The 24,776-nt window shown below is 44.4% G+C and overlaps 1 protein-coding gene across 1 annotated transcript in view; it reads right to left on the reverse strand.

Annotated features, from left to right (window-relative positions):
- CRAMP1 (cramped chromatin regulator 1) overlaps positions 1–24,776 on the reverse strand; it is a 67,545-nt gene that overhangs the window by 23,825 nt on the left and 18,944 nt on the right. Inside the window, exons 4-7 of the mRNA XM_090277304.1 lie at positions 21,570–21,723; positions 16,263–16,346; positions 12,603–12,651; positions 73–158 (exon numbers count right to left, since the gene is read on the reverse strand). Of these exons, the coding sequence (XP_090133430.1) occupies positions 73–158; positions 12,603–12,651; positions 16,263–16,346; positions 21,570–21,723 (373 nt within the window). The remainder of the gene's footprint in view (positions 1–72; positions 159–12,602; positions 12,652–16,262; positions 16,347–21,569; positions 21,724–24,776) is intronic.

Consider the following 24,776-nt stretch of genomic DNA (forward strand, 5'->3'; position numbering starts at 1 on the left):
CAGCCTGTCCATTGCTAAATGGAGCCGTACAGAACACCTCCCTGACCCTATTCCAGACCACCTTCTACATACCTTCTGGGTCACAGAGCTTCTTCAGTGCTCGGCACATAGGTGCTTTGATCCGTAGGTTTCTCCCTTTGTAACGTACTGTGGTGGCCCTGGGAAAGAGGTTTAAAGAAGTATTGAGGTCTCTAAATGAATAAGTAGTTCCCTGCCCAGTGCAGGAAGGAGGGCCAGCGTGTCAATGAGCAGAAAACTCAAGAGCAGGTGGGGACCCTTGCTGGGCACCCATCCTGGCCTCCAGAGCTCCTGCTCAGTCCCGTGACTTTGGATTTCCCAATACTTTTCCAATCACACCTCATACTGTAATGGGGATGACTGCCATTCATAGGAAATGTACTCTGCCTCCTGCTTGGTGAGTGGAGTGGCATCAGCTGCTGTCCCATGACAATGGAAATTCTGTCAGACAAGACACTGGTTGGTGTGCCCTTCGCTCCTACTCCTTGGGGTCTTTGAGAGGTTTCAATCCAGCTTCATGTGATCTCTCAACCCAGCTCCAGGTGACCGTACTTCCACATCAGCAATGTACCCCAGTTCTTCTATAAACCCCACCCTTGGGGCCTGTGGATACAGGGCACTCACGGCCAGCAGGCACAGGGCATCATGTGTTTGTACTCCCTGCAAGTGACCTTCAGGCACATCCAGAGTCAGTAGGGTCTTCCCCAAGTCTGTCTGTCATAGCTATTGGTGACACTCTGTCCGGCAGTAATTTATATGTTAGAATTAAAGAAATACTATAAATGAGTACAAAAGTCACAAAAATATTTCCTTCTAAAAAACACACTTGAAATGCTTTGGAAATACTCAGCAAGGATACGTTATTTTTAAAAATGGCATTCAAGTTAAGTGTGGGCAAGACAACTATGAAAGACTGAGGATGACCTGAAAGTACGCCGCAGTCCCATTGCCCTGAACCCATATGCTTTTGTTCCACTTGAAAATGGTACATCACAAATGATGCATCTTGCTAGAGCTTCTAAGATAAAAACAACCCAGAACTCTGAGGATAAACCCCAAACAAAAGACCTTGGCCAGCCACCCTGTGGTTGGTAAACAAATGTGGATTTATATTTACAGAAGATTCAAGGTCCTTGTAGATTGTTTTTGACTCAGTGTTTTAACTAACTTTTTAAATTGGCCAACTCCCAGCTGTGACCTGTGGAAGACCCCAGGAACCCAGCTTTCCCCATTTTGTCAGGAGGAGATTCAGAGAGGATAACATTCCACATGAGCAAGCACCATGCTCCACTGAGACCAAATGCTGTATCTCCCATGGGTTTAGCCACCTGAACCCATGGAAGATACAGGCCTGCAAGGTGCTACTGTGGAGGTGTGAACGTGAATGATGCTGGAACAGGGCTGCAGAGGTGTGAGCTGGGAGGAGAGGTTTAGAAAAGCAGTAATCAAGCACTGAGCTGATTCTGATTCTTCTTTTTTTAAAAAAACTTTTATTTATTTATTTTTAGAGAGGGGAAGAGAAGGAGAAAAAAAGGGAGAGAAACATCAATGTGTGGTTGCCTCTTGCACGCCCCTTAACGGGAGCCTGGCCCGCAACCCAGGCATCTACCCTGACTGGGAATCGAACCAGTGACCCTTTGGTTCACAGGCTGGCGTTCACCCGAGTAGATTCTTAAACAACCTCCTCCAATAAAGGGCTCTGGGAACAAGTACACTTTTCTGCCCATCATCATGTTTTGTTGCATCTGCCCCCAAATAAAACAAAACAATAGCAGGTAAGACTTAAAGAGCAGGTGTGGAGCTGTGTCATGTGGCACCTATGTTTGAGATAATCACATTTTCCGTTAAACTGCCATTTTGTGACTTCCTTTTTTTTTTAAAGTGAAATTGAGCAGCCCTCTTTTTATGACTACATAACCATTCTGAGAATAGAATCCCTTTCCTTTTCTCTCAAATGGATGTTCTATGAGCAGATTGAGGCTCGATCCTGTACAAGGTAAAACCATGTTCAAGCTCACACAGAAAAGGCCTCTCAGGCCTGGCCTGGTCTGTGCTCCCCACACTGACATACAAGCTACGCAGCTGAAAGACAGATGAGACTACTAACAGGCCAGGCTAGGTGTTTAAGATTCTTCTGTCTGCAGAAGAAGCACAGCCTGAACTCTGATGGAAAGTTACAACAGAGAGGATTCTACCTGAACCCCATGCACTTGAATGCTGCTTGGACAAAACAGGCAACAGAGTAATTCCTCTACGTGCACGGGAGTCTGGCCTTCCTTTCTGAGAGATTTATTTTCTTCTCTGCATAGCTATTTGATAAATCCAATAGGCATGCTGCTGGGTCTGTGACCAATGTAGTAAGATTTAATTTTGGAGTTTTCTCAATTCATTTACTCCGTTGTCTAATTCTATAATTTTATAACAAAAGGAGATTCAAAGTTAACTGAAAAAGATTTGCATGAGAAGCATACACAGGAAGCTGGTTAAATACTCAATGCTTTTTGGTTTTAAATCAACTCCACACCAGGAAGACAAACAATCCAATTAAAAAATGGGCAAAGGGCTTGAACAAACACTTCTCCAAGGAGGACATACAGAGGGCCTATAGGCATATCAAAGGATTCTCAACATCACTAGCCATCAGAGAGATGCAAATCAAAACCACAGTGAGATACCACCTCACACCAGTCAGAATGACCATCATTAATAATCAGCGAACAAGTGCTGGCGAGGATGTGGAGAAAAGGGAACCCTACTGCACTGTTGGTGACAATGCAGACTGGTGCAACAGCTGTGGAAAACAGTATGGAATTTCCTCATAAAACTAAAATTGGAACTGCCTTTTGTTTTATTTTTTTATTTTTTATTTTTTATTTATTTATTTATTTTTTTTCAAAATTAAAACATCTTTATTATGTGTCCTTAAACAGGTAACTACCTGTATTACAGAATGAGGATCAATTCCTTTTATTTATTTATTTTTTTTTAATTTTTTTTATTTTGGTTTTTCAATTACAGTTGTCCCCTTTTCCCCCAATTTCTCTCCCCCACCCAACCCACCCCCTCTCCCACAATCATATCCCTCCCCGTTGTCCACGTCCATGAGTCTTTCATACAGGCTCTTTAATTAATCCCTTCCCTTACTTATCCCCCTTCTCTCCCTCTCCCCTCCCCCCTATTGACTGCTATTCTGCTCTTTGTTCTATTTAGTTCCTTTGTTTGTGTTGTTCTTTAGTTTCCTGTATTAGGTGATATCATATGGTATTTTTCTTTCTTTGCCTGGCTTATTTCACTAAGCATAATTCTCTCTAGTGGAACTGCCTTTTGATCCAGCGATCCCACTGCTGGGATTATACCCTAAGAATCCTGAAACCCCAATTCAAAAGAACCTATGCACCCCTATGTTCATAGCAGCACTATTTACAATAACCAAGTGCTGGAAACAGCCTAAGTGTCCATCAGTAAATGAGTGGTTCAAAAAACTGTGGCACATTTACACAATGGAATATTACGCAGCAAAAAGAAAGAAGGAATCCTACCCTTTGCGTCAGCATGGATGGAACTGGAGAGTATTATGCTCAGTGAAAGAAGCCAGGCAGTGAAAGACAAATATCATATCATCTCACCTATAAGCCAAACCTAATGAACAAAAATAAACAAACGAGCAAAATAGAACCAGTGACATGGAAATAAGGAACAAACTGACAGTGACCACAGGGGAAGGGGGAGGGGGATAACAGGGGAAAGAAAGGGAAGGGTCTAATTAAGGAACAAGTATAAAGGACCCATGGGCATGAACAACAGGGTGGGGATTGACTGTGGAAGAGGGGGGAGTGGGTGGGACAGGGGAGAGCAACGGGGGAAAAATTGGGGCAACTGTAACTGAACAACAATAAAAAAATAAGAAAAAAATCTAGGCACCATACTAGTTTTCCCTGTTTCTCTTTTATAGGCTTTTTGCTTTGTAGTTAAAAACTGATGTCTATTAGTGAAATAACAGACACATAAATCAATAAACAGAAAGTCTGGAAAGAGGCCTACACAATACAGTCAACTGACCTCAGATAATGCAAAAGCAGCTAATGGAAGAAGGGTGGTCCTTCTGGCATATGCGGCTGAGACAACTGAACACCCACAGGCCAAAAAAATGAACCTTGGTATAAAGTTATCATCATTTACAAAAATTAACCCAAAGTAGATCATGGATTTAAATGTCAATCTATAAATCTTTTAGAAGGGAACAGGAGAACATCTTTGTGAACTTATTAGGCAAAGCATTCTTGGATACAACACTAAAAGCACAATCCATAAAAAAGAAAACAAAGATGCCAAGTTGGGCTTCATCAAAACTAAACACTCTGCCCTTTGAAAGATACTAGTAAAGAGAATGACAAGACAAGTTACAGACTGGGAGAAAATATTTACCAATCACTATCTGACAAAAGACTTGTGTCTAGAATATAAAAAGAACACTCTAAACTCATACGTAAGGAAACAGGCACAAGATCTGAATGAACGCCTCACCAAAGATATATAGATGGTAAATAAGCACAAGAAAGATGTCTAACATCATTAGTCAACAAAGAAATGCAAAACCAAAATGAAATACTACTACTTCATAGCCTGTAGTGTGGTTCAAAAGAAGAAAAAACTGAAACGAGTGTGGAGATCAACTGGAACTTTCCCTGGGAAGTTCTGGCAGTTCCATATAGTTTGGCACACACTCACCATCTCCTTTCCTAGGAATGTGCCCAGGAAGAGGACGTTTAAAATCGCTTATTCTCTATAAAAAAACTCTTGTCCCTCACTGGGGGATGGATAAATAGACCACAGAACAGCCATACTGGAGACGCTACTCTGCAGGAAAAGGCATGAACAGAGACACACAAACATACAGATGGATATGAAAGTATATATTGCAGAAAGGAAGACGCCAGCCTCAGAAGGCTACATACCATATTATCCCGTTTAGATGATATTTTGGGATCGAGAGCAGCTCAGTTGTTGCTGGGGCTGGGCATGGAGGAGGGGATGATGATTACAGTGGGGCAGCAAAAGGGAACCTGGGGGTGACAGAACCATTCCGTATCTTGATTGCGGTGGTACACAATTCTATGCATTTGTAAAATCTCAAAGCTGTAAGTGAAAGAAGCTGGTCTGAAAAGGCTACCTGCTGTATGAGTCCAATTCTTTGACATTCCTGGAAAAGGCAACTATGAAGACAGTACAAAATCAGATGTTGCCAGGCCCTAGGGAAGAAAGGGATAAATTGGTGGAGCACAGGGGATTTCTAGGACAGTGAAACTGCAGGATCCTGTAATGGTGGATACAGGACACTATGCATTTGTCGAAACCCACAAAATGTATAATACCAAGAGTGAACCCTAATTAAATCATAGATTTGTGAACCCTGGGAAAGAAGATACCTAGTAAAAAGGGTTCCTGGTAGCTAAGTGGGCTTAAATAACAAACAAACAAACAAATAAATAGTAAAAAAAATAAAACAAACCCAAAAACCCACTATAGAGCCTAGCAGCCTTTTCTACACAGGGGCCTTGCATGCAAACTATACTTCAGGGAGAAGCCTATACTGAATGGCCTGCCTCTGCACTAAACTGCCTGCCTACCTACCTGCTTTGTGTTTCTGCCATTTGGGCCAGCCCTTAAAAAGAAATTCCTGGGATCCTATTTTAACCAATAGGACTGAAGCTTTACTCATCCAATCAGAGCTATGCAGCTCCAACCAACTAGAGCTGCTCTATTCTGACCAATCAGGACGGTGTCTTTTGTAACAACCAAATTGCAAATATTTGGAGTCCTCATTCATGAGGAAAAACCAATCAGGGACTGGGGAAGAGACTTCTGAACATATAAGCTCTCCTTTGGCTCTTAGAGTGTACTTTCTCTTTCCACTGAAGACTGAGGCTGTTTCCCTGGCTGAGCTGAAACACAAAGATGTCTTGCTGAAGCAGAGTGGAGCAGACCAGCCCAGGCCAGAGTAGACTGGCACAGAACACAGCAGAACAAAGCACTGTGGAACAGACCAGTGTAGTACAAAGCAGGCCATCAAGGAGCACAGCAGGGCTGTCTAGGTGGAGAGGGGCCTAAGATCCAGGGCTGCTTCAAAGCTCCAGCCATATTGTTATCAGAATTGAGCTGTTTTGCACTGAACAGTTTCCTCTTCATCACACCCCAAATTAGGGATTACTGTTGTTGGTGAATTGGTGCCAACAACCATCAGTTGAAAGATTTTAGCTAATAATAATGCATCAATACTGGTTAATAACCCTGGCTGGTGTGGCTCAGTGGATTGAGCACTGGCCTGCAAACCAAAAGGTCACAGGTTCGATTCCCAGTCAGGGTGCATGCCTGGGTTATAGGCCAGGTTCCACAGCTGTGGGCGTACAAGAGGCAACTAAGCAATGTATCTCTCACTCTCTACCTCCCTTCCCCTCTTTCTCTGAAAAATTAAATAAATAAAATCTTAAAAAAAAAATACTGGTTTACCGATTCTAACAAATGTATAATTTAATACTAGATACTCATAATGAGAACATGTGCAGAGGAAGGGGATATATGGGAATCCACTAGTCAATACTCAATTTTTCTGTAAACCTAAAATGGCTCTAAAAATGAAGTTTACTTTTTTAAAACTTATTTAAAAACCCTTGTAGAATTGTACATCAAAAAATACATAACAAAATATTATACATTTAAAAAATGGATGCCTTGCTCCTATATAAACTAAAGGAATGCTTTCAAACAGAACAAGTGGCTCTGTTATCCTAAGACTCTTGCCAAGACCACCCAGATCCCCAGAAGGGCCTGGCCCAACCTTCCCAGCTCCATTCCTCACCTCCACCTGTCCCTGTGCACAGACAACCCCCCCCCCCAATACAATAGGAAGATGATTTCTATTCAATGAACGTCACTAGCTGCTCTGCCCCAACTCTATCACCACTGTATATCCAGCACCCATTCTTGTAGCTGGCACATATGGGTACTCAGATCCTTCTATGGCCTCAGATTTCTCTATGGCTACATATAAAAATCTTTTCACTAAGTTGGCAGAGCACCTCTCTGAGAGATGACAATGTAACAGGTAAGGCACCCAAGTCCAGAGCAGACAGATGCGCAGGTGAGGCCCCTGAGTAAGAACTGAAGGCGCCCGTGATGGGTTAGTCACAGCTGGCTCATTGCACAATCCATGCAGAGTTGGCAACGCATTCACCCATCATTGGTTGAAATCCTTGTTGACATGAACAAATGCCACGTTGGCACTGAGTTACTTTCTGCTTCCTTAGCCATCTCTCCAACTTTTTTACTGCGTACTGCATGAGTGCCACGCAAGCTACCTTGACACTAAGCTCTACAAAAAAAAAAAAAAAAAAAAAGAGTATCTAATTCTCTTCACTTCTACTGGTAAATTCAAGTGATGGGTAAACAAGTGGCTGCTGTGCTATTTTATCAACTTCTCCAATGTCTAAACTTTTCATGATAAAATTTTCTGAAAGATTAAAAGAGCAGCTGTCTTGCTTGCTTCTTATAAGCAGAAGGGTTTATTGTGTGATGCTCTTCTGTCACAGTGGAGGAAGAAGCTGGCAGTACCGAGCATCAATGTGCTTCTCTGCCCAGGATCTACCAGAGGGTCCCTGGGACTCAGACTGAGGAGGGCTGGGGCCTGGCCCAACGTACCAGGCTGGAGTGGAGATCCTTCTTGAATTGCAGGCTGATGAGAATCCTGGCAACGGGAAAAGCACTCTGCTAACAAGTCACACATAAAGGACATGTGACATCCAGATTTGGTGCAGGGCCTTCTGCTGGACTCCTTCAGTCCAGAGCATCTGGACTTTGCCAGAGCTGGCTCCTGCTGGTCTTTGAGCCCTGTGCTCTCTAGGCCCCACTCACACACAACTCTCCAAAGGCTCCTAGAGGGTTTTGCCACCAGGCAGGAACAGCATCCCCTCATAACAGGGTCAAAGCAAGGCCTAACCCACACGAGTTACATTTTTGTTGCCAGAAATACAGATAAGAGATGAGAGGAAGAGAAACATCGATGTGAGAAACATTGGTTGCCTCTCCTATGTGCCACGACCGGGAATCAAACCAGCGGCCTTTCACTTTGCAAGATGATGTTCAGCCAACTGAGCCACACTGGTCAGGGCTGATCATAGCAGTTTAAAACTATTAAAAAGAACATCTTTCCCCACTATGTAACTTTTCTCTTCTGATCAAAGTACATTCTTGATAAATGTTCAAATAAAAATTAAAAAAATACCTATGGAATAAAAAGTGGGGGATAGATTTCCGGTCAAGATGGAGGTGTAGGAAAACAGGGTTTGCCTTCCTTGCACAGTCACAGAAAGAACTGCCATCAGACCTCAAAAAAAACAAACAACCAGAGCCATCAGAAAATTTAGCTATATGGAAGTCCAACAACCAAGGATTTAAAGAAGCTGCATTCATCCAGATGGGTAGGAGAGGCAGAGTTTTGAAAACAGGGCAGAGAAGCGGTGGGGCTCGGAAAAGCAGTGAAGACAGAACAACAGTCCCACATTCACATGTGACAGACAAAAATTCAGACGCATAACCTGGGAGCAAGTGATCCCACCCCCAGGCAAGACCGCATAGCCCAGGGTTCCAGCACTGGGAAGATAAACCCCTTTACCTCTGGCTATAAAAACCAATGGGAGTTGGGGAGGCGGAAAATACTACTGGATTTTGACACTTAAAAGGCCCACATGGTCTTAGAACATATGCAAACCCAAAGACAGCAAAAGGAAGGGTACAAATCACATACAGAAAGTGGGTGAAGTGACGAAAACAGGATGAGAACTGGGCAAATCACCAGAAGCCAGGCAGCAGCATTGTCTCCTCTCTGAGCATCCCCATCACAAACAGAGCCGCAAAGCAGTGAAGTGGGTGGCCTCACCCTGGCAATTACCTAAGGCTCCACCCCATACAATTTACAGGTGCCTTTGCTACACAGGCCAGGCTACTACACAGGGAATAAAAGAAGCTCTACCTAATACACAGAAACAAACACAGGGAGGATCCCAAATTGAGGAAGCAAAAAAATATGGCCCAAATAGAAGAATGGAATAAAACCCAGAACAAGAATTAAACCAAACAGAGATAACCAACCTATCAGATGCAGCTTTCAAAACACTGGTAATCAGGACGCTCAGAGACCTCATAAAGTACGGCAAAAAAATAAAGGAAAAATTGAAGGTTGCACACAGTGAAATAAAGAAACATACACAGGGAAGAAAGCTGGGATTCAAATCAACAATTTGGAACAAAAGGAAGATATAAACATTCAACCAGAACAGAAAGAAGATATAAGAATGCAAAAAAAATGAAGAGAGGCTTAGGAACCTCTGGGGCAACTTTAAATGTACCAACATTCGAATTATAGGGGTGCTAAAAGAAGAGAAAGAGCAAGAAATTGAAAACTTACTTGAAAAAATAAAAAACTTCCCAAATTTTGTGAAGGAAACAGACATACAAGTCCAGGAAGCACAGAGAGTTCCAAACAAGCTAGACCCAAAGAGGACCACACCAAGACACATCATAAGTAAAATGCCAAAGGTTCAAGATAAAGAGAGACTCTTAAAAACAGCAAGAGAAAAGCAGTGAGGTACCTATAAAGGAGTTCCTATAAGACTATTAGCAGATTTCTCAAAAGAAACTCTGCAGGCAAGAAGGGACTGGCAAGAAGTATTCAATATGATGAAAAGCAAGGACCTACAACCAAGATTACTCTATCCAGCAAAGCTCTCATTTAGAATGGAAGGGTAGATGAAGTGCTTCCCAGACAAGGCAAAGCTAAAGTAGTTCAGTTCATCATCACCAAGCTGTTATTACGTGAAATGTTAAAGAGACTTATTTAAGAAAAAGATCAAAACTATGAACATTAAAATGACAACAAACTCACAACTATCAACTAAATTTAAAAACAAAAACAAAACCAAAAACAAACTAAGCAAACAACCAAAACAGGAACAGAATTATCAGCTGGGAGGGGAAAGGGAGAATGGGGAAATGGTACAGGGATTAAGGTGCATAACTGGTAGGTACAAAATAGACAGGAGGAAGTTAAGAATAATATAGGAAAGGGAGAAGCCAAAGAACTTATATGCATGACCCATGGACAGGAACTAAGAGGGGAACTGACAGAGGGGAGGGGCGTACTGGGTGGAGGGGGACAAAGGAGGAAAAACTGGGACAACTGTAACTGCATAATCAATAAAATATACTTTAAAAAATAAAAAGAAAGTGGGGGCACCCATAAACCCCAAGAGAACCCTGATATGCAGTGGGAGTTATGTGTTCAAATGCCCTGCTGGGGTCACATAGCCACAAATGTATCTACTCGGCCTCACTTCTGAAAACAACTCTACATGAAGCTGAAGTGGCTCTTCCCTCTGTGACACCCCTTTGCTAGCATGAGTACTGTTGTCATGTATATCCTCACAAGAATGGCTTGCCCTGATCTAATTATTTCCTAAATAATTAGGACCGCTGGCAGAGGGTTCACACATTTATGAGTGGGACATGTTACAGACTCACTGTTCTTTTCCACTGTTTGCAAACACGATCAGAAATGATGCTGACCTCTCCATCCAGTCATGAAACATGACACCATTTTAATTTGCCTTTCTTCTTACTTTGAGCAAAGTGTAGTGGGAATGGCACAAGAGAGGGCTCTGGTGGTATAACATTTATTCTGTTTCTTGACCTGGGTGGGACCACTTCGTGAAAACTCAGAAGCTGTGCATCTAGGGTCTATACATTATCCTGCAGGTTCTTCATACTTCAATTTAATGTTCAAAGAAACTGCACTGTAATTCTGATTGCAACTACACATATTTGTAGATTAATTTAAGGAGAGCAAACATCTTTACAGTGCCATGTCTCTCCATGCCATCAACTTGGCTTATCATTGTTGGCATAGACCTTGATATCGTTGAGGTTGTGTCTGTCAGGTGTCTTTATGCTCCTCCTCACTTCCTATACCATCCTATTTAGAAAAACATCACTGCAAACAGCCCACACTTAAGGAAAGGGAGTGTCTACATAAATTATGTAGAATTCTGCATGGGAGATTTACATCTTGTCCTTTATTTATTCAATTATCAATTCTATCAGTATGGACTCATGGAAATCTATGTTTTACGTAAATTGCAACCTAATACTACATTACTAAGTAAGGATTCAAAGCACATATATGATGCTGATGCTCCTCCTCAATCCCTGCTGATTCAGAACCATCATCTCACCTAGGGCTTCACTGAGGCAGCTCCTTGCTGAGACTGAGAAGTCTCAGCTCTGCTCCTGGGTTTATCGGTACCTTCAGACTTTCAGCTCAGAGTTTTGGTGCTCTCCAATCCCCAGCAGCCCCGAAAGCCAACTCTCTGGCCATTTCTAAGCTTATCAAAACATGCCTTTCTCACAACCCTGATCAGTCAGGAGGTATCAGGCACGCATGTCTCTCCAGATACCCAGGAGACAGTCTCTCACTCTCCTGAAGGACAACCTCTTTTCTATGCTATCACAAAACAAACAAACAAACAAACAAACCCTAAGACAAAGCCAAGCAAACTCACTGCTCTTCCATCAGACCAGCCACAAACGCCCAAGCAAAGAGCCAGAACACCCACTCACCCAAATCTGGGACGACTGAAATATAGTGACATGAGATTTGCTCCCAAAATTGCATCACAGGAGAAGTGTACTCTCTAAGGGAGGGGTAACTCTCTAAACTGCTGGTGAGACAGTAACATTAGAAATCACCTCAGCCAAAGATCTTTCTCCTACTTAATAAGGTTCCTCAAATGCACACTACACCACTCAAATATCCCAGGTCTTGGAGCAAAAACAGCTTCTACCTGACAAATGTAGGGCAGGTATAAGGGTGGGAAGTAAGATGAAATGCTGAAGTTGCAACAGGCAAATTGGGTATGAGGGTGACAAATGACCCACAAGGCCATGGCCTGCCCGTACTCCACACACCTCCAGGAGGCTCCCTTTGCCCATCACCACCAGTTTTTAAAGACTATCCATATTCCCTGGAAGTCGGAGTGAAGCACTGCTTTCACACGGCGGTGATATGGACATTCTAGTTACTATCAGGACTGGCTGCAAAAGGGTGGCAGTTCATAGAGGTAAAGCCTTGAGATCATAACATAGGTATCTATAAGGACAGATGCTGCTGGAACCAGAGCAGAAGTACACATACCAGCCCCACCTGGCAAGGAGCTCACAGCTGAGAAACTGGGGCTCTCGTGCTGTCCAACCCCAGGTTGGGGAGACAAAAACCAGAGGTGCAGGAAGGTGATGTCCTGCGGATGTAGCAGAGGTCAGTGAAGACTGTTCCAGGAACAGCCTGGCCTACAGGACAGCTGGACTTTGACCAGCACAGGTCTTGGGTGGTGGGGAAATTCATCTGCGACAAGGAACGGAGAGGTCCAGGTGAGAGCACAGAAGCTCTGGTGTGGTGAGTGGGAGGGCAGGCAAATATTTTGAGTTCTGTATTTCAGCAAACAATGCAAATGCCCAATAGGAGAAATACTTGTACTTACCCAACCTGAATGAGCTCATTCAACTTCGTGGCATTCTTGTCATCCATACCTTTAAACAGAAAAAGAAATAGACATGACCTTGAAGCAGTTAGGAGCAAAACTTGTAAAGATTCCCATATAATTAATTTTTATCTTCCATGTAGAATCCAAATGCTTTACAGAATAAAATCCCTAATGAGCAGCACCTGTGCTGAGAGTGCTGCCTCCACCTGCACGTCCTTTCCACTCATGCACTTTCTTAGGGGACCAATACCTGCCTCGGGGCAGATAATCAATCCTCCCAAAAACCCTCTCTAGGACCCCAGGCTATGTTAAACCTCCGCTTGCCCCCAGCCACCTATTTCAGAGACTCCTTCCTCAGGGTAACCACTGTGTCCTCTGCATGCTTCTCCTGCTGGGCTCCTGCGTTACTTGCATGCCTGCCTTAGTTAGCATTGAGCCCAAGGCTCCTAGGGTCTGCTGAGTGACAAGCCTATGCTGTGCATTTCCTCTGCCCTCCAGGTACTTAGCGACGTCCCCAGGACATGTAAGAAAACAAGTATAGTAACCAGGTAATGGAGAATCTAGGTGGTGGGTATATGGGTTCAAAAATCTTTGAACTTTTCTATGTATTTTTTTGGAAAACCAAAGATGAGGAAAAAACCTTAAAAGCAGCCAGGGAGGGGGTGGGACATATCTCCTCTAAAGGAACAAGGACACAGAAGTGACCTCTCACCACAAACAGTGCTGGCCAAAGACTATGAAACATCTTTAAAGAGATGAAAGAAAACAAGTGCTAACCAGAATTCTACACTCAGCAGAAGTATCTTAAGAATCTAGACTAAATAAACACCTTTCAGATAAATACTAACTAAAAGAATTCATGGCCAACACAACTACACAATAAAGACTAAAGGAAGTTCTGCAGGCTGAAATGAAGGGACATGGTACCAGATGAAAATGGATCTTCAGGAAAGAAGGCACAGCCTCTGAGAGGGAGAATGTATAGACTTGCTCATTAAACAAAGAGGTCATATCAGACCTGCCTTCAGATGGGCATAAATCAAACAAGCACACATGAGTGTAAGTGGCAGTTGTGATACTGTATGAAGGGAGGATCTGAGTGCTGGGAGTGTGTGACATGTAGGCCCAGCCTGTTGTGGAGGTTTGTGGACATTTGAGCTGAGATCAAAGGGCAGGTAGGAGTTCATAGGTAAAGGGGAGGGAAGGGCCCATCATTCTGCGTCTAGCAGGTGGGATAGACCGATAGAAAGCCAGGTAGGTGGAACCACCACAACTTCGGGGTTTGAGTCACCAAATGGGGCACCATTCGAAAAACTACCCTTCAAAGAAAAGTAGTCTGAACAAACTGGTGAGTACTACAGGTAGCTGAGGTATCCCCCACTCACCCTGTCCCAACATTGGTGCTGTGGCAGATAAGACTAAGCATGGGGTGTAAGAATCAGGCCTGGGGTCAGCATGGGAACTTGTCGCTTAACAGCCAAAGCAGCCCTGGCTGGTGTGGCTCAGTGGATTGAGTGCCAGCCTGCAAACTAAAAGGTCGCCGGTTCGATTCCCAGTGAGGGCACATGCCTGGTTTGTGGTCAAATTCCCCAGTTAGGGGTGTGTGAGAGGCAGCTGATCAATGTATCTATGTTTCTCTCCCTCTCTTTCTTGTACCCATCCCCCCTTTCTAAGAATAAATAAAGTATTTAAAAAAAAAGAGAGAGAGAGAAACAAGGCGGCTTGATGTCATTCATTTTTCATGAAAATGTCCTCAGCCCTTTTTTCAGAGGGGGACGACGCCATCTCACATAGCTATTTAGATGCTTGACACAAGGTAATGTGTGTCAAAGTCCCTGGAATTTGGCAGAGACTTCAAGTCTATTATTACAGAACTCGCATGTGCCTGAACATCTCAGTTAGAAAAAGGCATTAATAAAAAGCAGGCTCTGACCTCCTGCGTGCTCAGACACTTTCTGACCAGCCCAGAAAGTGTTACCACTGGGCAGATGTGAGAGGCTGCCATGTGTAGAGCACTCTGCAGAAGGCTGCATGTGGAAGCATGTCCTCCAAAAAGATTTCATGAAATGACAGAATAGTGTTCCAACACATGGATCTGTGGGTGGTGGCTCAGAGGGAGAAGCCCCATCAGGGTATGCGTGTATGTGTGCACACATGTGAACGTGTGCAAGTGTTAAGTGAGGCTAGGCTGAGAGGGATGACCAGGCATATGTGCAAGACAGGAACAGCTCAGCTGGAGGGGTGCCCACCAGGGAGAAGCTGAAGTCCAAATGCAGAGGCCCCTTGGGTCAGGGGGCCAGGGGATTCCACAGGGGCAACAGGAAGTGACTCAAGGTTATGAAGCCAACAAAAGGATGAGGCCAAAGACTCATGGGAAATCAGAGACTGGCTGAAAGGGTCTGGCTAAGTGGCTCGGATATGGCAGGGATAGAGAAGGGGCCATGGCATCCTTGCTAAAGAAAGTGGTACCCAACGTGCTACTAGTACCAGAAACATTTTAGGTCTAGGACAGAGAGAAGGATACAGTAGAGAAAGTAGAGATTTAAGGGAGACAAGGCACTAGAGCCCCTCTCAACAAACCATTCAAAGCAGGAGCTGGGAGAGGTTTACAAAGAAGGCCTCAAACTGTGGGAAGGATGGGATGGAGAACAAGGATGCCTGTTCCATTTGGAGCCACTTATGTATTCCTGTCTGTTTTAGAAGAGGGGAGGTCACCCAACACAGGTCAGATGTGCAGAGCTATCAGTGAATGCCCATCATCCCCGCCTTTCCGTTACTTCTAGACCCCAAGCCACCTGCCCACTCAGCTGTGACATGTTAGGTGGCTGGTAAGAGGATGGCTGATGGTCATCTCATATGATCTCATTTGATCTTTAGAGAGGCCCTGTGGGTGTGTGACAAGCAGACAAGTGGCATCTGCAGAGGCAAGGTAGGGATGCAAGATGCTGGGCACAGGTGCCTCAGCAAGGCCAGAGTGCCCTCTACATCTAAAGAGAATCTAGTCACAAGGAGAGGATCAGAACATTGCAAAGGGAGAGGCCTGGACCCTTCAAAGTACCAGTGTCACCAAAGTCCAAGCCGTGGGGGCTGTTCTAGGTCAGAAGACTTAAGGGACATGACAGTTACTAGCAGGGCTAGGTCCGCAACAGGTGCCCAGCTGGTATTCTGGGATGTGCTGGACAATTTGAATATGGGCAGGGTATTGGGTAAGACTGTGGTCCCTATCTGATAAATGTAAAACGTGGGGTGTGATAACAATGCTGTGGGTGTGTAGGAGAATGTCCCTGTTCTCAGGTGACAGAGGCTGAGGAATTCAGGGGTATGCTAGGATGTCTGCAATTTAGTCAAATGGCTGAGCAGGGGGCAAAAAGCAAGCTTGTGGAGGGGGAGAGTGCACACAGAAGAATGACCAATGTCACTGACTGGGAGATCTCAGTGCAGGTATATGGTGGTCTTTACATTCTTCTTCAGTGTTTCTGTACATTAAACTGTTTAAGACAAAAGTTAGAGGGAAAACAAAAGAGCCACTGGGATCAAAGACCCAATAGTTCCAGGACAGAAGGCCCTGCCAGGAGGAGCCATGAGGGCCTGGTTGAAGGCAGAGTTACTTCTGAAGCTGCCAGCGTGGCTGGGGCAGCACCAGCGGCTCATACTCACAGCCCCCGATCTTCTTGCGAAGCTCCCCATAGCAGATCAGACCATATAGTTCCTGGGATGACTTCTTCAGCCCTCGAGAGAACACTGAAAGACAGAACGTGATAAGGCTTCAGAAGGCAGAAAACACCGCTGTTTTGCGGTTGGCTTGCTTGCATGTACCAGAACAGCACCAGGGGAACATTCAACACTGCTGATTTCTCAGTTTTGCTTACTGCATCTTGGAACCGCAGAATGTTAACATCAGCAGAGACTGAGCAGAGTATGTGACAACACAGTGCTGTATTTGTAACTGTCAAAATAAGAAGTTAAAACATGAAAAAAATGGGGGGCAGATCAATGTCCTCTGGAAGGAGAAAATGGGATCCCCAGCACAGCTGATTCCAAGAAGGTGGAAGAGCTGGGATGTGACCATCACCAAATTAGTCACCCACCTCTCTCCACACATGCAGAATCCATCTGAACTCCGTGAGGTGGGCAGCCCTGGAACTATGGAAGCTGACCTGTCGTTGCCTCCTCTGACCAGTGATCAACAGACCCCAGGCCTGGGGTCAGACCAGAGAAGAACTGTGGCTCAAATGCTCGAGACTGCTAACCCATTCTCCCTTGTTCCCTAGTAACAGGCCTGGTTATATTTGCAAAGTGACACATATGGGTAAGGCAGCACATGTCCCAGCCTGTCCTGTGGCTACATGTGGCCACACCACTAAGTCCTGGCCTTTAGCGTGAGCAGAGTATTGTGGGAGACTTCTGAAAGGCTCCTTAAAAGACTGATTTAGGCAAAATTATGCTCATTTTTTTCTTCAGAACTGTTGCCTGGGGCCGTCTTGATCACAGCTAAGCACTAAGGATGGCAGAGCAGAAAGATGGGATGATCCGGGTCCTCAATGTCTGCCCTGGACCACCTACCGACAGGATTTCTGACATGAGAGAATAAATTCTTACATTCTTAAGACATTGTTATTTTGAGTATTTGTATTCTAAAACCCAAAACACGATTAGTTTTGTAAGCCAAATCTAATTGTGATCTGGAAGCCCAGCTACAGCACAGTCTTGGCACCTTTTAGATCATTTCACAGAGCAGCAACCAATGTCGTTTGTCCTTCACCCTCACAACGGTTTCTCCCCAGAGACCCCTTATCAAAGTCCTAATGTTCAGGCTGTGTGATTATAACAGAAAAGGAAAAGAAAAATATATTAGCAAATGGAGACCAAGGCTTTAAATAATTAAGAACAAGGATCGTGAACCTTGGACAGGCTCTAAAGAGCCTAGGATTTTGCCAACATTATATACCAACCTATAACGTTCTCCCAAAAGAAAGATCCACAGATCTAATTGGATTCTCACAGAGGACCACAACTCAGGGCACTTTAAGATCCACTATTCAATGAATAAACAAATGTGGTCTCTCCTGACAATGGGAATTATTCAGCCATAAGAAGGAATGAAGTTCTAACACAGCTAACAACCTGAATTAACCTGAAAAACGTCATGCGAAGTAAAAGAAGCCAGACAAGCAAAGGCCACATATGATTCATTGTACATGAAATGTCCAGCATAGGCAAATCCAGAGACAGAAAGCGGACTATGGTTGCCAGGGGCTGGGAGAGGGCGAAATATGGCTAGATAGTACCCAGCCCTGATACAACTGCCAGTGGAGCACAAAGAGGCAGGTGGGCCATCAGGCTTAACGTGGTCAACTAGCTGCCACCAGGTTGGAGACATTATCAGGACCAGCTAGAGTACCTCAGTGGAGCCACCTGCTCAACAAAAGGATGCCACCAGGAAAAAGATGTAGAATTATGAGATGCCAAAAAGACAGGAGATAGAGGGGGGTGAGAGAGGGAAATACAGGTCACAGTGCAAAGAACAGAGAAAGTACACAAGTTGGGTCTATCCCGCAGAGCTTGCCATGGACCCAAAGTGCAGTGTGGGAGAACTTGAGGGTGGCAACTCATACTCCCTTCATCCCTGAGCTGGAAAAAAGGCCGAAGAGAAATGACACCGCCAAGGACACGGGGAGGAGCTTAGGCTGTCCAGCAGGGAGAGGTGACAAATACTTAGAAAAGAAATATTCCTTTAAGTCACCTCTGAAACCTAGAGGAAGAAGCCTAGGTGTGACAGGCCCTGCGACGTGCCAGACCACAGAAGCAGCAAATGAGACCACATCAACCCTGGACACATGAGCATACCCTGCGACACTCCCCATTCTGCCAGAAGCATGGTTATGCCGAAAGGATGGGAGGTGCTAGTTAACGGCTCCTGGAATCATGTCGCCCTTCTCTCCACGCTTTATCACCAACAGCTTCCCAATCCTCTCACACATGGGTGACTGCCTTTGTCTTTGGAAGAGAGCTTTTCCAAAAGAGCCCAAGTGGGTGAAGGGTCTGCTCCCATAGACTGACTTTCATCAAGTCACCAAAGAATATAATATGTAACAAAAAAAGAAAAACAAAGAAGACAACATAGCCCTGGCTGGGTAGCCCAGTTGGTTATAGTGTCATCCTGACACACCAAGGTTGTGGGTTCACTCCCCGGTCAGGGCACAAATAAGAATCAACCAGCGAATGCATAAATCAGTGGAACAACAGATTGATGCCCCACCCCCCCCCCGCCCCCTCTCTAAAAACTAATAAAAAAATTTAAAAGACAATACAGAAAGAGCCAACGATCTAAAACTCATTCCCGTGTACCATGCAAACTTAGTTATCCCAATTATGTGAAGTTAGCTGAAGAAAGTACTTCTGGCCCTGGCCAGGTGGCTCAGTTGCTTGGAGCATCGTTCCACACACCAAAAAGGTTGTGAGTTTGATCCCTGGTTGGGGTCCATAAGGAAAGCAATCAATCACTGTTTCTCTCACATCAATGTGTCTCTTTCTCTCTCTCTCTCCAACCCCTAAAATCATTAAACATATCCTGAGGTGAGAATTTTTTTAAAAAAGTACTTCTGAAGGAACAAAGCACTGTATAAATAAAGATGTTCACATGTCCACATCTGTGTTATTTAAAAACACTAGAAGTGGCCCTGGCCAGTGTGGCTCAGTTGGTTGGAGTGTCATCCCATAATCAATAGGTTGCAGGTTCCTTTCCGGATCAGGGCACATACCCAGCTTGTGGGTTCGAACCCAGTCTGAGCACGGAGGATCCCTGATCTGAGCGCATATGTGAGGCAACCAATCGATGTTTTCTCTCTCACATTGATGCTTCTCTCTCCTTTCCTCCTTCTCTTAAAGCAATGAAAAAATGTCCTTGGGTGAGGGGTAAAAAAACTCACTAGAAATGGATTGCAAGTCCAAGAGGAAAGGTAAAATGTATTCATTTATAAATGTAAACTCAAAGAATTAACATTTAATGAAGAACACATGGGGAAATTCTATAGCAAAATGAAGAGGTGGTCTGAAAATACATTTACAGAAGATAAAGGTGAGGAGATGATGGCTGACTTGGAACTCAGCTCCTCAGCTTGTTCCAAGTGGCTTGGGCCAGGGCCTTATTGCTAAGCCAGTGTTTTCTCATCTGCAGTAAGGGTGATAGCACCTCTAGGGAACAGTATGTGATATGCTCAATGATGAGCACAGAGCAAGCCCACAATGAGGTGGCAGTGGGGGCAGAAGAGGATTCCTGGAAGTATTTTTGAGTACTGACATGAAGCTCAGTCTTGGAATGTGAAATGGGTTAGGGAGGTTGACAGAGTCGCAGTGGCAGGAGTCCAGACACAAAAGGAAGTGCAGTTTAGCAACAGGGCTGCAACCCCATTCTGGGAGCCAAGGCAGATCAGGATGAGGGTGTGGAGTAGGGCAGGGGGAGGGGGCTCAGGCAGGGGGAAAGGCAGACATGGGTCTTGTGTGGATGAGGCTACACAGAGAGCGGGATGCAAAGGGCAGGACAAGAGCAAGGGAGAACAGCAATGATCTAGAAAAGGACAAAGGAGGACTGGGTGGTGAGGACAGGTCTGAAAAGCTCTGAGGTAGACCCAGCAATACCATGACTGGTGGGTGAGAGATGTCCACAAAGTTTCAAAGGGAAATATATTCAGGGGCAGTGTCAGCTAACTACTATGACTGCCTGGAGCTTGGGCCCCCAGCTGTGTGGGCAATGAGAACGGATTTCTCCAGGGTGGCGTCAGCAAACAATGGTTCCCAAGCCAAATCCCACCCACAGCCTCTTTCAGCAAAGAAAATTTTGCTGAGACAAAGCAACATGCATTCATTTATGTTGTATCTACAATGAGCTAAGGCAGCAGAGTGAAGTCATTTTGATAAAGACTGTAAATTCCCTAAGCCAAAAATATTTATCAGCTGAAACTTTACAAAAAAAATGCACAATTTGATTCAAGCTCTCTGGGCCTTTACAAAACTGGAGGAGGAAGTTCTGGTCCTGATGTCCTGATGGGTCAGTCTGGTGATGCTGATTCGAGCCAGCCAACACACACTGACCAGGCCAGAACCCTGGAGAGTGGGGCAAAAAGAGAAATATAAGAGGGAGAGAGGGCCACCGCAAAGGACTCATAGCACAGGTTCAAAGGGGGAGTGACCGGACCGCAGCTATCATAGTTATTTTGGATCCAAAGTGATTATTCCTGGGAGAAAAGCATCAGAAATAAGTGAAGCCAATATAAGCAAATGTCTGGAATAACTGACTGATGACCGAAGCTGTAAAATGAAGAGTAAGACTGAAGAAGATGAAACTGAATACTGAGAGGGAGGAACGACATAGAGACCCAATTCTCCCGACACGTGGAGACAGGAATGGGCAATGCCTCCCCAGAGGACAGAAATGTGAATCAAAAAGAGCACTCTGAGCCAGAAGCCAGAACTGTACCTGGCAATGACCTAGATGTGTGAATAAAGATGCAAATCTTGATTCACAGACAGATGGCAAAAGATTTGGGAAAGGGAGCCCTCCATCCCTGGGTGACATGCAATAGACCTTGCCAATCCTAACCCCAACAAGACACCCTCCCACCCCGGAGAGAAGAACTGGAGGGGTCCAATTCTGGCCTCTCCTCATCGACTGTGGTGTCCTCCCTCGCAGTGGGGGACACAGACCCACAGTGAGCCAGGCCTAGACACCACAGGCACTCAGAGCCATCAGAAGGAGGCACAGCTTCCTTGTAATTCAGCCTAACCAAGTATTACTGAATTAATAAACCTGTGTACTGCCAGCCCAAGTGCTGCAAGCAAGAACATCCCAGGCCATGTGTATGGGCAAGAGTGGCACCGCAGAATGTGTCCTGTGACTTTTCAAGAATCCCACTCCTGACCAGAGCCCAACCCCACCTCCCAGGAGACTAAGCCTCACATGCTCACCATTGTCAAAGTCAATGTACTTGGTGATCTTATGCCACGTGCGGTAGTAGAAGTGCCGGACCTGCTCCTTGTTCTTCACCATGCTGGCAGGCTTGCCCTTCTTCTTATACTTGAGGGCTATGTTGTTCTGGATCGCTTCAAAGTCCTTCCCATGCTGAAAAATAAGTCCAGGGTAAAAGCACAGAGTTTAAACAAGGCAGACTTCTGTACAACATAGACACTTTCAGAGCAAGGGGACTGAGGTGGTCAAGCAAGTGTGCTTCACAGCTCTTATTTGTGCAACAGCTGCAACCTTGCACCACAGATTTTCATCAGAGTAACAGCAGCAATGGAAATTCAGGGATAGAGCTCTCGCAGCAGTGCACATCAAGAGGCAAGGGCCCTGGAGCAGGAGAAACATAAAGCTTAACATTACTTGAGTGGCTTAATCTCTGAAGTTCTTCATAGACAATCATCAGAAGACAGAACACAATGACAAGAGAGCTCAGGGTGTTGTGTATCTGGCATCTTAAAAGACACTGACTATTCAGAAACACCCTCATTGCTTCCATTATACAAAATATATTCTATATTTGAACAGAGATAGCAAATTTGAACATTTAGCAAGAGAATCACATAGACTATGCTCAGAATACATACGTGGGCCATCCCTTCTTTCAATACCTCCATGCAAAAGCTGAATACATCTTAGCTTTTCAAAACAGAATTTATGTCCCAGAGAACATAGTCACCATCTTTGCTGTTTCTGGTACTGCCAAGAGAACCTATTGTTGATACTCTCATCAGAACCAAGTCAGAAGTACTGGAAAGGGCCTAGAGGTAATGGCACCCTTAGCTTCCTAATCGCATTTTCCAGAGGGAACCACAGCTCCTTAAAGAAATGCATGCTGCCAGGTCTGGGGCAAGGAAAGTACCAGGTGAGTCTAGAATATCTTGTGGTGCCAGAAAGTGAGGATGTGCTCAAAGTATAATAGAAACGTGTTGAAAGCACATGGAAGCCAACTTGAAGAGGCTACCAGTAGCCAAATCTAGAACAATTTGAGCAACAAAATCAACAATAATGAATGTCAACTGTAAGTGAAAAATAAAAGGAAAAAAATAACAATGGTAAGAATGAATTAAGACGTATAGAATAATCTAAACATCCCTGAGTCCATACAAATATAAATAACTGAATAAATACATGAATGAAGAAGGGAGCACTTTTTCCTTGCACTGAGTTTCTAATTAATAAACATAGAAATAATGGAGTCAGAAGATCATCACTGGGCAAACATCATCATAATGGTTGTTTCAGGGAAAAAGCTACAATGGTGGCTAAAATTAGTGGGAGAAAGAACAATGAAAAACAGGTGTTTACATAATCTCAAAGTAAGAAAATGGCAGTGGAGAACCTGGGAGATGCGACCAGAATGCAGTGATCATGTTCACACCACCAGGACTGAGGCAGATGACACCCCACACTCTGGGTAGGATGCTTCAAGGACAGCACAGCAGTCCTGTGGTGCTCTTGACAAAAATGCAAAATGAAAAATTAAATCATGGAGGAGGCCTCAGTAAGCCTACACTGAGGGGTGTTCCACAAACCAACAGTCTAGGGGTCTTTACAAGTGTCAAGGTCATTATGAGTGGAAAAAAAGGGAGACAGAGCACCCATCCCAGGTTGGAGGACTTAGCGGCCATGACAAATAAATGCAAGGCGGGATCCTGATTCAGAAAGAACATCTGTGGGAATACCAGCTCAATGTGAATAAGGCCTACACATCAGGAAATGTATGGTACCCACATCTCCTCATCTGCACGTCATCTGCAGTTGTGTGAAAGTTGGGGAAACAGGGTGAAGGGTATATGAAATTCTTTGTGTTCTTTTTGCAACTTTTTCCAAGTTTGAAGTTGTTTCAAAATGATGTTAGAAAATAAAAAAAAACCTAAAAGAATTAAAGCTTGTTCATTCTTTAAAAAAAAAAAAAAAATGCAATGGCAGGTAAAATGTAATAAGGCAAAGCTATATCTGAAATGCTCTCCTCCAGGGTCCAGGTCAGGTGCTGTCTTCCCCATAAAACTTTTCTCATCTCCTGATGAGAACTGTGACTGAAACGATGCAACAGCCTCTCAATCTCCTGACTTCACTTTGCAGTTTCAGTAACAAACCCAGAGACTTGAGCTGACTTGCCAGGTAGGAACTAGATTCTGGGTTTTGTGATTCCTGATCCCATGTTCTAAAACTATGCTGCCTTACGAATTCTTGCAGCACTTGTTAGTGTTTGCTTCCAAATTGTTCAACTTTTTATGTGCCCATTACATTTACTGAATTAGACTGTCAGCCTTTATAAGGGGGAACTTCTTTGCATGTCTAGCAGCATGATAATAGTGTTCTATACTTCGATGAGGCTTTCGGAAATTATCACCTCAGTAAACAAGAAGCACAGGATGCAGGCCTTATGACTGAGAGTAAGGTAGAAATCAAGAATCTAATGGCAGAAGCAAATACAGGCAAACAGATAAAAGAAGGAAAAATGAAAAGTTGACAATAACCTGCATCCCCCTTCTCTGTTGTGGGGGCCATGACCCATGATCCTGGCTGCAGGGAGAAATCTAGGGTTGGCACAGCCCATTTCAGTTCTCCTCAGACTGCGCTAGCTAGGACTCTTGTCCCTGAGGAGTGTTTGAAACTGGAGAGAATAAGCACAGAAATGTCACCCCAATGCAATAAGATGACAGAGGACAAACAACATCTCCAGTTTAAGCCAGCCCCTCCCTGTCCTACCCAGTCATGAGAGTCACTCAATCTCCTTGTCCCTTTATGCTGTTCTAAGATGGGTCTCTCTCATGTGACTTGTGTGCATCAAAAAGGCAGGAACAACCTGGACCAAGACTGCAGAAGCTTCTCTTGCAGAGCAGAGGCCTTTACCCCAATACTCCACAGATCAAGATATTCATGGTCATATATGCCCCAGCTAATCAGCCATACATCAAGACCCCATCAGAGTCGCACATCAAGACCCCATCAGAGTCCCACTGAGTTTTGGTCAGACATACAAAATGACAACACATAAAGCCAATGCTCATATTCTGTCCGCCCCCCCCACCCCCCACACAAATACACATACAGATACTCTCACACTATTTGGGATACATAGTACCAACAGTGGAAAGCATTAAGTGATTAGAACAGCCAATTATTATTATTAATCAAGAGACTCAGGT

Source organism: Furipterus horrens, unplaced genomic scaffold, assembly GCF_987537825.1.
Source record: "Furipterus horrens unplaced genomic scaffold, mFurHor1.1.pri manual_scaffold_5, whole genome shotgun sequence".
NCBI lineage: Eukaryota > Metazoa > Chordata > Mammalia > Chiroptera > Furipteridae > Furipterus > Furipterus horrens.